The sequence below is a fragment of the Podarcis gaigeae genome, assembly GCF_964106915.1.
Source record: "Podarcis gaigeae genome assembly, chromosome: 3".
Classification (NCBI taxonomy): Eukaryota; Metazoa; Chordata; class Lepidosauria; order Squamata; family Lacertidae; genus Podarcis; species Podarcis gaigeae.
The window spans coordinates 32535231-32549968 of NC_139680.1; the positions used below are offsets into that span (position 1 = coordinate 32535231).

Here is a 14738-nt window from a genome sequence, read left to right on the forward strand (position 1 = left end):
GGAACACCCTCCCATCAGATGTCAAGGAAATAAACAACTACCTGACTTTTAGAAGACATCTGAAGACAGCCCTGTTTAGGGAAGTTTTTCATGTTTGATGTTTGTTGTGTTTTTAATATTCTGTTGGGAGCCACCCAGAGTGGTTGGGAAAACCCAGCCAGATGGGTGGGGTATAAATAAATTGTTGTTGGGGAGGGAGGCAGTAGAGGACTTCTCTGGCACCACTATAGGTGCCTCCTGCCCACCCACCCTCACCAGAGAAACAAGGAGAAGCACCTGCAGGTGGCCAGAACCTAGAACTTCTCCAGTGAAGGGGGCACTAGGAGGGTAGCCATACGTCCAGAAATTTGGCAACCCTGGCAGGAGGCACCCATCGTGGTGCCTTAAAAAATAATGAGATGAATGACTGGACGGAAGCCAAATTTTGTGAAAGCTGGCTTCTCTGTGGGAGGGGGGCGCAGCCTGAGGCAGCTGCCTCGGTGGGCCTTACCCTGGTGAGACCTTAAGAAGTCTCCCACTTCCTCTGAGGCCACCTTCTTGCCCTCGGCGCCCTTCCAGCACCCGCCCCTCTGAAGTCGCAGCAGCTGCTGAGCTGACAATGGAAAGGAGGCATGTACTTTGCTCGGGAAAGGGCTGGGTCTTTTGGGTTCAACCAAGCTCTTGCTCCACTTCTGCTGCTGCTGCTTTTCTTTTCTTTCCTTTTTGGCGGCGGCCGCCAGGGCTGGGTTTGCGCTTCTCGAGCATGTTGGAACTGGTTTCCACGCCCATCCCTGCCCACAACGCTCCTGAGAGCGAGCGCGAGGAGGACGGGAAATACCTGCGAGGAGGGGAGCCGTGTTGCAACTTGAAGCTCGCCACTTTTCCCCCGGTGCGCGCAGTTGCCTCCGCGCCAATTCCCATGCTAGGCGAAGCTTCCGAGGGGACGGACGGCCAAGCGCGCGGGGACGCAGCAAAGTAAGTGGTCCCGAGTTTCTTTTCCAGCCTTCCCCTCCGCCCTCTCAGTTTGGGCGAGTTTCTCTTGAAGGTGTACGGCAGGCAACGGAGGGAGTTTCCAGTTTGCCAAAACACCAGCCTAGTCTCTCTCTCCCCCCCCCCTCCACTTCCCCCCCCCACTCTCTTTTTGAACAGAAGCCGATGCGCGCCTGGTCATCTCACATTCCTCTCCACTGACGCCCTCTTTCTGTCGACAGGGGGGAAAGGTCTGACTCCGGTTTCTAGTGCTTTTTTGTTTGCCCAAGTGTGTAGACATTCTCATAGGTCCTAGTTAAAAAGGGATGGGAAAAGGGCTGAGGGGCCTGCTCTTCCAACGTGAGGAGAAAATAAAACCGTGGACTTCAAGGAGGCTTTTCTCACTCCAGCCCATAACGGACGCGGCACAAGCCCTGGAGTTAATGGTCTTGTAAAAAGGAAGGACGTTGCGTTGTAAAGAAAGGATACCCGGTTGTATACCGTAGAGGGACTTGGCAGGACAGGAAAATAAGAGAGCTATGCAACAAAGTTTTGACTAGGGCTGTGTTCTTCAACCTTAAGTTCTCAGGTGTTGGTGTACTACAACTCCCATCATCCCTGACCATTGGCTAAATTGTCTGGGGAACATTGGAGTTATAGTCCAAGATCATCTGGGCACCCATGGTTGGAGAGACCAAGGAGTAAGGATAAGGTGAAGAGCTACCACATGATGGGAAGGACAGAGTTGGCACGATCTCATTGTCTCCTTCTCACCAGATAAAAATCATTCCTGTTTCAAGTGCCGCAGTAATATTTGATGTGTTTCATGTGGAAGAGAACAGGGTTAAGAATTCCAGGCTATTTTCACCTATGAGGCTTACATTTGTCTTTTTTGTTTTGTTTTGTTTAACTGATCTGGAAGGCAAATGCAAAACCTACATGGTTTATGGTGTACATTCAGGTTGTAAGGCTACCTGGGAGTAAGTCATTCAAACATGGTGAGCTTGCTTTCAGCATCTGAGTCTAGCTTTCAATCAGTACTAGTAGAAAGACTGGACTGGTGGAAAGCAACCCTCGCCTGTACATCAGAAATAAGAGCCCAGTGGATCAGGCCAAAAGCCCATCTAGTCCAGCATCCTGTTCTCACAGTGGCCAAACACTGTGCTTTTCTTTGGAAAGCAGGCAGGCCCAACCCGAGCGCAATAACACTGCCCACCTACAATTCTTAGGAACTGGTATTACAGTGCATTTGTTTTTCTCTTAAAATCAAATTCATCCAGCAGCCACACGACAGGAGCAGAAGCAGAATTAGTCGCAGAGTTCAACCTCTGTTAAATCAATAGTCTCACGAAGGCACTTTTATTGAGGTTTAGATAATTAAAAACCACACAATTAATCAACCCAAAAAATCTTTACTTGGTTGCTAGCATGCTAACAGCCATCTAATTTTGCAACACATCATTTGTTCATCTATAACCAGGCCTTTGGCTGATTAACATTGCATGACCTCTTAAATGTGTTGGGGTATTTTTTTTGGGGGGGGGGAGGGTGTTATTGGTTTGTTTTTGTTTTATTATGGATTTCGTGTTCTTGTTTTGTATTTTTATGTTGTGAACCACCCTGGATCTTCAGATGATGGGCAGTATACAGATGAAATAAATAATAATAATTTATTTTCATATTGCGTGATAGTGGATAAATTAACTTCAATAGTAAAACCCTTAAGGTCAAATGGGTAGAGCATTGGAATGCTTAGAATGCGGGGGGGGGGAGCTGGTGTCCTTAAAGTTTTTAGAAAAATAGCAGTAATGTAAAGTTTTTAGAAAAATAGCAGTAATGTAAAACGAAGGCTGTCTGATGAGAGGCATACTGTTCATTCAAACTTGCAGTCCACTTATTTTTCTCAGGGTGCCTTATGTTTTGCATACCTACTTTTAAGCCATTTCTCAAGGCGACTGTATGTCTTACGTGGGCATTTATATACATGCATACTTTTAAATCACATGTCCCAAATGTCATGGATGCTTGGAGGACACAGTCATCTGGAAGCTAAACAAGAACTGTGTTATTTTTCTCAAACACAAAAAACAACACAGCCACAGGAAACACCCAACTCTACCTCCATCCTGTTTCTTTTCCACCCGACTCTACCCCAGTACAATTAAGTCTAGTGCCTCCTAGAGAACAGAGGCAATATGACGCTGTTATGGTTATACAAAAGGGCCTCATTTATTTAAATTTTAAAAAATTGTTTGGAGGCCATCAATATGTACCCCAAATACCCTCTTTTGGTTGTTACATTATACCACACTGGACAAGACACAAAAACTAGGGTAGTGTTAGGCAGTGGCGTAGCGTGGGTTGTCAGCACCCGGGGCAAGGCAAGTAATTTGCACCCCCTAACCCGTGGATTTGCGCCCCCTAACCCTAACCCCCAGATGTTGCACCCAGTGCGGCCGGCCCCCCCTGCACCCCCCACGCTACGCCACTGGTGTTAGGCGCTGTGCTTTTTTTGCTCCTGGGTTCTTTTAATATTTCCCATATACAATATTTGCTTGCACTTTTAACCTGTAGCTAATCGAGCCCGTAACAATGAATTTCTATTATTCATATCAAAGAAGTATATGTATTAATGAGATGAAATCTCTGATTCAAAAGGTAAGTTAATATGGCTTCAGCGGGGAGAAAATGTTTAAGACAGTGATCTTTGTGTGATCTCCATTAAATTCAAATGCCTTGAGCAACTTCTCCATGAGCAGTTTGATTCAATAATACATTCCCATTAGACACCTAAGCTTCAAATAAAACAACGTTGCATATTAAATTTCAGTGCTTTCTTTGACTTTGTTCCCATCTGCTATAAGTGGTCTTTGCAGCTTGATCACCAGGCAGTAGCCTGTTGTGCATGCTTACTTGGAAGTGGGTCATACTGATTTCAGTAGGCCCCACTTCCTACTAAGCATTTAAAGAATTGGAGATTTACAGCACATTCTTGTCCATGTTTATAAAGAAGTCCCTCTGTATCTGCTGTGTTTATTCCCAAGCAAGTCTCCTTAGAACTGAAGTCCTAATATTTTAAGCTTTTAACGTACATGGATACCTGTCCCTAACAAAAATCTGATCACATTTGTTCTCCCTTTTTGTATAAATGGTAGATGGTACAGTGGTACCTTGGGTTAAGTACTTAATTCATTCCAGAGGTCTGTTCTTAACCTGAAACTGTTCTTAACCTGAAGCACCATTTTAGCTAATGGGGCCTCCTGCTGCTGCTGCACCGCCGGAGCACGATTTCTGTTCTCATCCTGAAGCAAAGTTCTTAACCCGAGGTACTATTCGCGGAGTCTGTAACCTGAAGCGTATGTAACCTGAGGTACCACTGTATTAATATATATGTTTAAATATAGGGCAGTAGATCTTTTGCATCAGTGTTTTTGATAGAATAATAATAATAATAATAATAATTTATACCCCGCCCATCTGGCTGAGTTTCCCCAGCCACTCTGGGCGGCTCCCAATCAGTGTTAAAAACAGTACAGCATTACATATTAAAAACTTCCCTGAACAGGGCTGCCTTAAGATGTCTTCTGAATGTCAGGTAATTCTTTATCTCTTTGACATCTGATGGGAGGGCGTTCCACAGGGCGGGCGCCACTACCGAGAAGGCCCTCTGTCTGGTTCCCTGTAGCCTCACTTCTCGCAATGAGGGAACCGCCAGAAGGCCCTCGGCGCTGGATCTCAGTGTCCGGACTGAACGATGGGGGTGGAGACGTTCCTTCAGGTATACAGGACCGAGGCCGTTTAGGGCTTTAAAGGTCAGCACCAACACTTTGAATTGTGCTCGGAAACGTACTGGGAGCCAGTGCAGATCTCTCAGAAACGGTGTTATGTGGTCCCGGCGGCCACTCCCAGTCACCAGTCTAGCTGCCGCATTCTGGATTAATTGCAGTTTCCGGGTCACCTTCAAAGGTAGCCCCACGTAGAGCGCGTTGCAGTAGTCCAAGCGTGAGATAACCAGAGCATGCACCACTCTGGCGAGACAGTCCGCGGGGAGGTAGGGTCTTAGCCTGCGTACCAGGTGGAGCTGGTAGACAGCTGCCCTGGACACAGAGTTAACCTGCGCCTCCATGGACAGCTGTGAGTCCAAAATGACTCCCAGGCTGCGCACCTGGTCCTTCAGGGGCACAGTTGCCCCATTCAGGACCAGGGAATCCTCCACATCTGCCCGCCTCCTGTCCTCCAAAAACAGTACTTCTGTCTTGTCAGGATTCAACCTTTCCTTGCTTTAAACCAGTGGTTTTCAACACTGTGCCGTGGCACCCTGGGGTGCCGCGAGCAACACTGGCCTCTGCCCCTCATTCCTTCCCTCCCTCCTCTGATGTCCTCTCACAACTCTTTCTCCCAAAGGCTTGCATGGCTGTTTGTTGCAGCAGCCCTGGCTCCATGCCCCCCAGGCAAATGGTGCCTCTGGGGCTGGTCAGGGGTTGCTGGTTGCCAGGAGCTGAGGCAGCCTCAGAATAAGCAAGGGAGTGGGCAAGGGAGCCCAGCCAGCCAGCCCTTGCTGTTTGGGAATGGACACACAAGTCCCAGGCCCCTGTGGGGCAGCGTGAGGAGGAGCCTCTCTTTGGGATGGGGGGAGGGGCGGGGCAGCTCAGAGACCAGGGGCAGCAGCAGCAGCTGCCCAGAGGACTCCCAAGGAGAGGGGAGAGGAGAGGAGGCTGAGGGAACACTCCACAAGGGAGGGTGTCTGAAAAAGGGTGAGAGGTTGCCAGCTTTGCATTCAAGGGGTGACATAACTGGGCTCCTGAGCCCCACAGGGGAGCTGCAGAAAGAAGGTAATTGGTCAAGGGAGCCATGGACTCAAAAAGTTAAACCTCTGCTTTAAACAGATATTACTAATCTGTTTGTTTTGTTTTAGAGATATTTTTAATGACCTATATTATAAAGAACTCTTTCTCTTTTTAAAATAACAAATTATGAAGAAAGACAGTAGGGATGAAATAACACTTAATAGTTGTGGTACATTAGTATTGGTGTTATATAGTAATTAACTCAACAGTGCCATAGGTGTGGGTAGGTCTTAGTAGACATTTATTTGTTGTGTTATTAATGGCATTCTTGTGCAACAGTGTCTGGAACAGTTATTGTTGCTTAATGAAGCATTGTTTTAGCAAGACTCATAATGTCCTAATTGGGTGGGGTATTATGTTTCAGAAGGGGATTTGAGAACGTGCTAATCTGCGTGGATCACTTACAACTGCTGCTTTTCTTGTTTGGTCTTTCGTGAAGAATAGGAGGGGATTTTCTGAGGTGTGGGTTTTGGAACAAAACAGGTGTGCTGTAAATCAGTTTTAACAGGGATGCATACATTTGTTTTCTGATCAAAACAATGGTGTTGGTCTCTGACCCTGTGAAAAAGTCCAAGTTTATTTACTATGACCATTGATCCAGCTATAAAAGTACTTATTGGTTCCGTTCAGCTTCTTCCAGGGATCAGCTACAATGCCAAAAGTTAGAAGACACTGCAATTTAACATTTTGATTTTCTATAGAGGATTTGTGGGTGGGTGGGTTTAATTATTATTATTCCCGAAAAGCAGATGGAATACTAGCCTGAGACCTAGTAACTTGCCTAAGGCCACTAATGAGCTGTTGCTTCCAGCTGTTCCACACACCTCCCAGAACCCAAAGAGGTGGCAAATGTTTTTATTGAACTGTTTTATAATGCAGCTGTGCTCTGTAGTTTCCATTTCATTCATTATTGACACTTCTGGAGCCTGTACTGATGAGTGCCTTAGAAATGACTGGTAGATTGGGTCTAAGCATAACTTGATTTTGTTGGATTTTTGTTGTACTGTATACTGTTTTGGGCAGTAGAATCTTCAGCTAATTTAGTTAATGATCCACAAATAACCAACACCAATCTATGAGGAAACTGTTGGATTTAATTCAGTGATTTTAATAACTGTCATGTAATTAATTTTTCTTCACATCCCAGTTTTTAACCACATGCAGTATAATGTGGGTAACACATCTGCCTAACAGATAATGTGTGTGGGATTGCTGCCTTAAACGTATACAAATGAGATTCATTTACATCTATATTAATATCTGCTTGCTTTTTGTATTCTGTGCACATCGCTTATTCTGGGGTGTGAGGCACAAAATACAGCCATCAGTTTGCACTGATCTGTTCATAGGCTAAAACATTTGTGTATTCAATTGCTAATAGATAAGCTGATGTTTTGAAGGATCTGTTTGATGTCAGTAATGGTCTCTATAGAGTCTATACCAAATCAAAGTGAGGTGAAATTTAAGTTTGCTAGAACTGTATTCTGTGTAAGAAACATTTACTTCTCAAACTTATAGCACAACTTTCCCCCAAGATAAGAGTGGCATTTTCACCTGTCAAGTAGGATAGTCTTGAATGTGTGTAACTGACCAAGGATTACTTTAGCAAGCTTCATGGCTGAGCAGAGATTTAAATTAGTTCCACTTAGTGCATGTCTGTCTAGGCACTATATTACACTGGCTCTAACCACTGAAAAACCACACTGGTATTAAATCTGAATTTTCAGCCTGGGTAAAGTAATAATTCTATTTTCCTACACTTTCTCACTAGGTTCTGTCTAGGGCTGGGCAATATATTGATATATCATCCAAAACTGGTTTGAAGTCCATAAGGTGTTATTGGTTTCGGAGTTTTGGACCTGGCAATATATCACAAATCATGATATTCGGCTGGGCGATATTATTGTCCAAATCTGGTTTCAAGCCCATATCATGATAATTGGTTTCATGATGTTCGTGTGTGTGTGTGTGTTATGTAAAAATCACAATGTGAGAAAAAATGTGAAGCCAACCAATGCCTTTACGTAGCTCCATCCATATTTCAGACATTGTGATATATATCGCAATGTTTAGCTGGTGATATATCACGATGTTGAAAACCAGAATAGTTCTAGTTCTATCGTAGAGACTACTAGTAGCTCTTCTCTCCTACAAATGCACACTTAAGGACAGTGGTGGGGTACCTGTGGCCTGCCAAATGTTGCCAAGCTCGCTTCCCATCATCCTTGACCCACTGGCCATGTTGGCTGAGGCTGATGAGATTTGGAGCCCAGCAGCACCTGGGGGGGGGGCACAGATTATTACTCATGGTTGTAGATGGATCTGTACTAAACTGAGCTGAGTGTTCTTATAGTTGATTGCGCCATTGACCAAGAACATAAGAAGAGCCTGATGGATCAGGCCAGTGGTTCATCCAATCTAGCATCCTGTTCTCGCATTGGCCAAACAAATGCCTATGAGAGGCCAGCTGGGAAGACCTGAGTCCAACAGCACTCTTCCCACTTGTGATTCCCAGATTATTAATAGATAAACATGTTGGTAGGTGGGAGCAGGATTGGGGAAAAGGTAAATTCCAACTAATCTACAAGTGTCCTCAAGGAATCTGTGAAAAACTGGAATAATGACCAAAAGAAACTCTCCATTTCATGTTTTGTATTTTGTTTTTGAAAAAGGACTGTCTCACTGTGGTTAGAGATTTTGTGGCTGGTGAACAAATTGAAAGTTAATCCAGAGAAAACTGATGATGTGATACTACAGTGCCTGCCATGTTAGGCTGTGTTTATTTAAGATAACTTTGTGCTGTCTTTCAGAGCCAAAGGTACTCTCAGGGTAATTTAAATAATAAAAAAGTTAAAAGTTAAAGCAATTAACCATGCAACATAATGCCGTAGTGAAAGCACCAGTTTTATTCAGTTAGAAGCAACTTGGAACAGCCAGGTATACCAGGTCCATTGGAAGATAATCAAAGAAGGAGCCACACAATAGAATTCCACAAGGATGGGGCCATTACTGAAAAGGCCCACTCTCTTGTACTTCACCTCTCAAAGCTACTGGGTTGTAATGGTGAGCAGGGCACCTGTGGCCAGTTTTATGGCCCAGAAAGGCTGGTTTTTAACCAATTAACTGAATTATTATTATTTTTTTTCATTTCTAGTTATGTATTACAAATCCTTTGAAGATCCTGAAAGAATGAAACAGTTTGTCTTACATGTAAGAACTCCTGATGTAACAATTAAAAAGTTGTTGCACATGCCTTTAAAGAAAGGCACTATTTAATACCGGCATCCCCAAACTTGGCCCTCCAGATGTTTTGCGACTACAATTCCCATCATCCCTGACCACTGGTCTTGTTAGCTAGGGATGATGGGAGTTGTAGTCCCAAAAAACATCTGAAGGGCCAAGTTTGGGGATGCCTGATTTAATATATCAACAGTGAAATTAAGTACCCAATACTAAATACATTTTAAGATGACATTAGTGTAAAATATGTGCTGACATTGGCTTTGAGGAATAAATATCTTCATTTGCTTTTGGGATTTATTGCTAGAAGAGACTTTAGAAGAGTTTCATGTTAAAGTCAAAAATATTTCCCAGCTTCCCAGCTTTGTAAAAAAACAAAACAAAAGCAAGACGGAAGAGAGAGAAAATCATTAAACTCCATCAAATTTGGCTTGGGGAGAAGAGAGATGGCTCTTCTTGTGTGGCCTTTACAGAAACCAGCACTTCTGTAATTGAAAGTGCTGAAGTCTTAGCTTGTTGCTAGTCTCTCCGGTTAATTGGGATGCAGATCTTAAATCTACAGCTAAAGCTTTTCCCTGGGTGAGTTATCTTCATAAACTGCCATTCTGAACCTAGCCCACCCAAGATGTCAAACAAAATAAAGGCTAAAAGCAAATAATAATAAATTTCAAAAGCTGAATGAACAAACAGTTGATTAAACCTGTATAATTATAGTAATAAGTAAAAAAAAAAAAAGCAATTGTCATATACAATACAATGTCATCAGATCATTCTAACCAGTCAATGCATATTAATAAAAAATACCTTTACCCCATCTCTTATAGAAGAGGGTCTTTAGTATTTAAGCACTCAATTTGCCACGCATGTGCCAATTTGGTTTCTTCGACCTGCAGAACTTGCACTTCTGCAAGTACCCCACATAAGGTCTATTTCTGAGGAATCTATTGCTATGTTCTGGAACTCCCTACCAATTTAAATCAGCCAGAAATCCTGGCTATATTGTTTTAGGTGCCTTTTGAACACTCTCTTTTTTATTTATTTTTGTTCCGGCAAGTCTACCCAGACACAAATATTATTGGATATTTGCTTTTTATTGGTTTGTGGAATTTCTTTACAGTTTTATTTGTGCCCTTCTTGGAGTGACCCTTTGATCAAGTGGTATAGAGATTCTCTACAGGAGTAGGGGTTGGCTAGGCTTTGACTGCAGGCTGCGTGTATCTCAGAAGGGAGGAAAGTGATGGCCATTAAGAAAATGCTTTCAGGGCAAGAGGGTTCATAAGAGAATGATTCATAAGGGAATTCTGCTGGGGCCTTTCAATATGGGAATACGAAGATTATAGTTTGAGTTATATATATGCAAAAGAGTTCCTAGTATTAGAATCAGTCAAAGCTTGCTCTTGGGTCCCATGGGTGTTTCCCAGAGGAAATGTTCTAAGCCAGTGGTTGCTGCAGTGACTATTCGACTTGAGCTCTCCTTCTTGGCTACTTGTATGTTGGCAGAAGGAAGTGCTATCTTGAGAGTGTCCTGCATGTACAGTGGTACCTCGGGTTACAGACGCTTCAGGTTACAGACTCCGCTAACCCAGAAATAGTACCTTGGGTTAAGAACTTTGCTTCAGGATGAGAACAGAAACTGTGTGGCGGCGGCATGGCAGCAGTGGGAGGCCCCATTAAAGTGGTACCTCAGATTAAGAACAGTTCCAGGTTAAGAACGGACCTCCAGAACAAATTAAGTTCTTAACCCGAGGTACCACTGTATCTTGGTATTCCACTGAAAGATGGCAGCTCTGTTAAATTACCAAAGCTAATTGGTCTTCCACAAGCACTGGATCTCATTCTCAATGGGTGCACAAGACTAGCCAATCAGATAATGCCCAATGGCCAAGGTATGCATTTACTAATGTGCCAGATCATTAGCAGAAGGATTTAAAAGCTCAGCCAAATGGACCTCACAGGACTGTTGTGAGGATAAAATGGGGGAGAGGCTGAACCATGTACACTAACTTGAGCAAAAGGTATATACAAGATTTATACAGGAAATAAATCAAAAGAGAGCAGTGTTATCAGCGATTTGTATATGTTTAGTAACAAATGTAGCACGGTGTTATTTTCTATGCATTTCTTTTTCTCAGCAATTAATATATCAAGTGTATTGTCATCATAAGGGGTGGGTGTGGGTATGTGTGGAGTGAGAGATGATAGATAGATAGATGATAGATAGATAGACAGATAGATAGATAGATAGATAGATAGATAGATAGATAGATAGATAGTTGTAGCCAACAAAGTTGCCTTGTTGGCACTTGTTCAACAGAACTTCCTCTCCCTGCTGCAAAGGCAAATCACACGAATGTAGACAATTTCTTAAACTCTATAAAAGATTAGCAACGAATGTAGGTTTTACATTTAACCCTAACTGGTATCTCTTCCTGAGCGGCTTTTGCTTGTAATGCAAGACTTAATGAACAAGTTTTGATATCGCTACAGATATATGTTGCTGCTTTCGAGAGCAATCAGGGTGGATACCTATAACCACCTTGCTGATTCAGTGTCTGATACAAGGTGTGGGAGAAAAGCAGTTCTTAAGCGTTTCTCTGCTAATTAGTCATGGACGAGATGCAGGGTTGTTGTGGAGGCAAGCAGAAAATGGATTAGATCAGCATGGGAAAAGAAAGAGGAATGTAGTAAACTCAAGGGCACGTTCTAGGGAGCAGTGATAAGTTGTATCTCCTTTCTATAAACTGTGTACAGGAGGCATGAGAGGTGGAAAGTGTTTGAAAAGGAGAAGGCAAGGATGGGTTTTTACAATGCTATTCTGTGCAAATGTATGTAGAAGTTCTGTTGAGTTCAATGTGAATTGCTCGCAGATAAATGTGTGTAGAGCTGCAACCATTGAAGAAGAAGAAGAAGAGTTTGGATTTGATATCCCGCCTTTCACTCCCTTTAAGGAGTCTCAAAGCGGCTAACATTCTCCTTTCCCTTCTTCCCCCACAACAAACACTCTAAGAGGTGAGTGGGGCTGAGAGACTTCAAAGAAGTGTGACTAGCCCAAGGTCACCCAGCAGCTGCATGTGGAGGAGCGGAGACCCGAACCTGGTTCCCCAGATTACGAGACTACCGCTCTTAACCACTACACCACACTGGCTCTCAGAGAAGGTTTTCCTTCTCACTGTTCATGACATTCAACAACAGTAATATGTGTTGTTGTTGTTTAAAAAACAGCCAATTATGTATAAAATCACAGAGACGTATACATTCAGGTGCTCTTAAATCCAGCCCATAAGGCAAGATGAGTCAGTCACCTCAAGCAGCAGATGTGGTGACTGAGGAGCATGTCACCTGCAGCTCTCTGATCTTCTTTTATTGGTGGTGTCAAATGGCAAAATGTCCTGGATGGCCCTGTCTATGTCTAATGTTTAGGGACCAGCAATAACCCTGAGGGACTTCACAGGGAATATCATGGATTGACGACAAGCACCCTCCTGTCTTAATTTTCTGGAATCTCTGCACCAAATGTTTCTTAACATACCTGTGAAGTCTCATGACACTGTCATGAACATTTCAGCCACATTAAATGCCACAACTGGGTCAAAAGGGTACAGTTATACTTCCTTATCAGTCTCTAGGTTAAGATTGACAGCCACTGCCATCTCAGACCACACCACTCCCCAAACCAGGCTGGCAGAGGTCTGGAAAGTTTGATGAGACCTGGGTGTGTCAGTAGCTGGAAGGCAATTGCTCATTCTGCAGGCTCGCAGGTGGTGATATAGTTCTCCTTGTTCCCAGCCATCCTACCCATTCCCTTGTAATAAAGTATCTCTTTCTCTATTAACCATTTCTAAAATGCCTTGTCTATTTTGTGTCCTGCCTTTTAGAAGGACACTGGTGTTTTTTTTAAAAAAAGCATTGCCCATCAGAGGGGCAACAAGTGCCACCTCAGTTCCAGACATTAACTGGATGCTATATACTACAACTTCAGCCTTCGCCAACTGTTTGAATGCCTTCAAGCTAGTCTTCTAAGAAGCAGGTGCTTAGGGTGATGGGAAATGAGGCAGGACAGGACAGTAATGGAACCAACTTAGATCTGTGAAGTGGCCTTGATGGACATTATAATCAAACAATGATAAACTCGTAATAAGACCACAATGATGGTTGCAATGTGCATGTGTTAAAAGAGCCATCAGTGAGAGACTAAAATGGTCAGTCTGTCCATGATAAGTTCTCAGTCACTGTGCAAAGAAGAAAATATTTAAAATGACATTTGTAAAACAAAACAAAACAAAACCCAGAAGCATTTTTGTTAGGGATTGTAGGACAAGACCTGCCAAGCAAAACAAAGAACTTATTTATGTATGCTACAACAGCGGCAAGAGTCTTAATAGCAGAAGGATGGAAGAATGAGGAAACCCCGACAAAAGAACAATGGCAAGAGAATTTGATGAACTATGCAGAACTGGCTAAATTGACATAAAAACAGTGAGACAAGGACAACTGTGACTTTAAGGAAGAATGGGAACTTTTCACAAATTATTTTAAAAGACAACAAAATGAATTGGACTCCTTAGCAGGTTTTGAATAAACATACACAAATTTATTGGTTGATAACATGGTAGATAGATAATGTAAGGATCTATATAATTTTATAACATGCAGAGAATAATATGTGCTGAAAAATCAGAGAGAGGAGCTGAGGGAAGTCTCAGGGGGAGGGTTTGATGGGCGGGGAAGGGGGAAATAATGAATATGATATGTTTTGATATTTTGGTATGTTGAAATTGCTACTAAAAACATTTTAAAAGAAAAAGAAATGTGATGATAAAACAAGGGAGGTCTTTTCTCTCTCTTGGCTTCATATTATATCTGCACAGTGCTTAAAATAATGTAAATATTGTTGCACACACTATTAACTGTTGTTTGTTTCTGTTTTGTTCTCAGATACATCCCATAGTGCATGAATGGACATTTAAGAAGCCTTGCTCCTAAATTACTGTGAAAATGGAAACCTCATCTCTGCTGTCATCCTTACATGATGATTGTAGATCAGACAACTACCTTGAACCGCACTACAAGGAATGTTACAGGCTTGCCATTGATGTGTTAATTGAAAGTGGTTCAGAGGCTTACCAAGAATTTCTTTCCAAGGAGAGATGTGCAGAGTTTCTAGCAGATGATGAAATCAATTATATACTGAACACAGTTCAGAAAATCCCTCAAAACACAGTTTGTGCTACTGACAATGCTGCTGATGATACCTCTTCCTCAGGAACTTATTGGCCGATGGAATCAGATGTGGAAGCTCCTAATCTTGATTTGGGTTGGCCTTATGTAATGCCTGGAATTAATGGTGGTACAAATATTGAGTTGCTCTTCCATCCCCCTCGAATACAGCCTTTTACAATAAAGGAAACTATTAGGAAGATGGTAAAAGAAGCAAGAAAGGTAAACTTTTATAGTTTCTTTTTTAAGCATCTAATTTATAATAGATAAGTGACATTTTTATTTCATTATTTCATTATTCATATCAATGTGAAACTGAAGTTCATTACAATGCAAAGGGACACTTTTATCTGTCAGATTACTTAAAGTGCTTCCACCCAGATGTTGAACTACTTGTGAAAGAATCATAAAAATGTAGCCATTGTGGCAGCATGGTCAATGAGACTCTCTTTCTTTTGCAATTGCAGCCGGGCTTTTAAATTTAAT

General features: G+C 42.6%; 1 protein-coding gene across 1 annotated transcript in view; it reads left to right on the forward strand.

The window, feature by feature from the left end:
• The first annotated feature begins 781 nt into the window (after positions 1-781).
• The window catches only part of FAM83B (family with sequence similarity 83 member B), a 44765-nt gene continuing 30808 nt past the window's right edge, over positions 782-14738 (forward strand). The window contains exons 1-2 of the mRNA XM_083730094.1: positions 782-954; positions 13971-14474. Of these exons, the coding sequence (XP_083586220.1) occupies positions 14031-14474 (444 nt within the window). The 5' untranslated portion in view covers positions 782-954; positions 13971-14030. The remainder of the gene's footprint in view (positions 955-13970; positions 14475-14738) is intronic.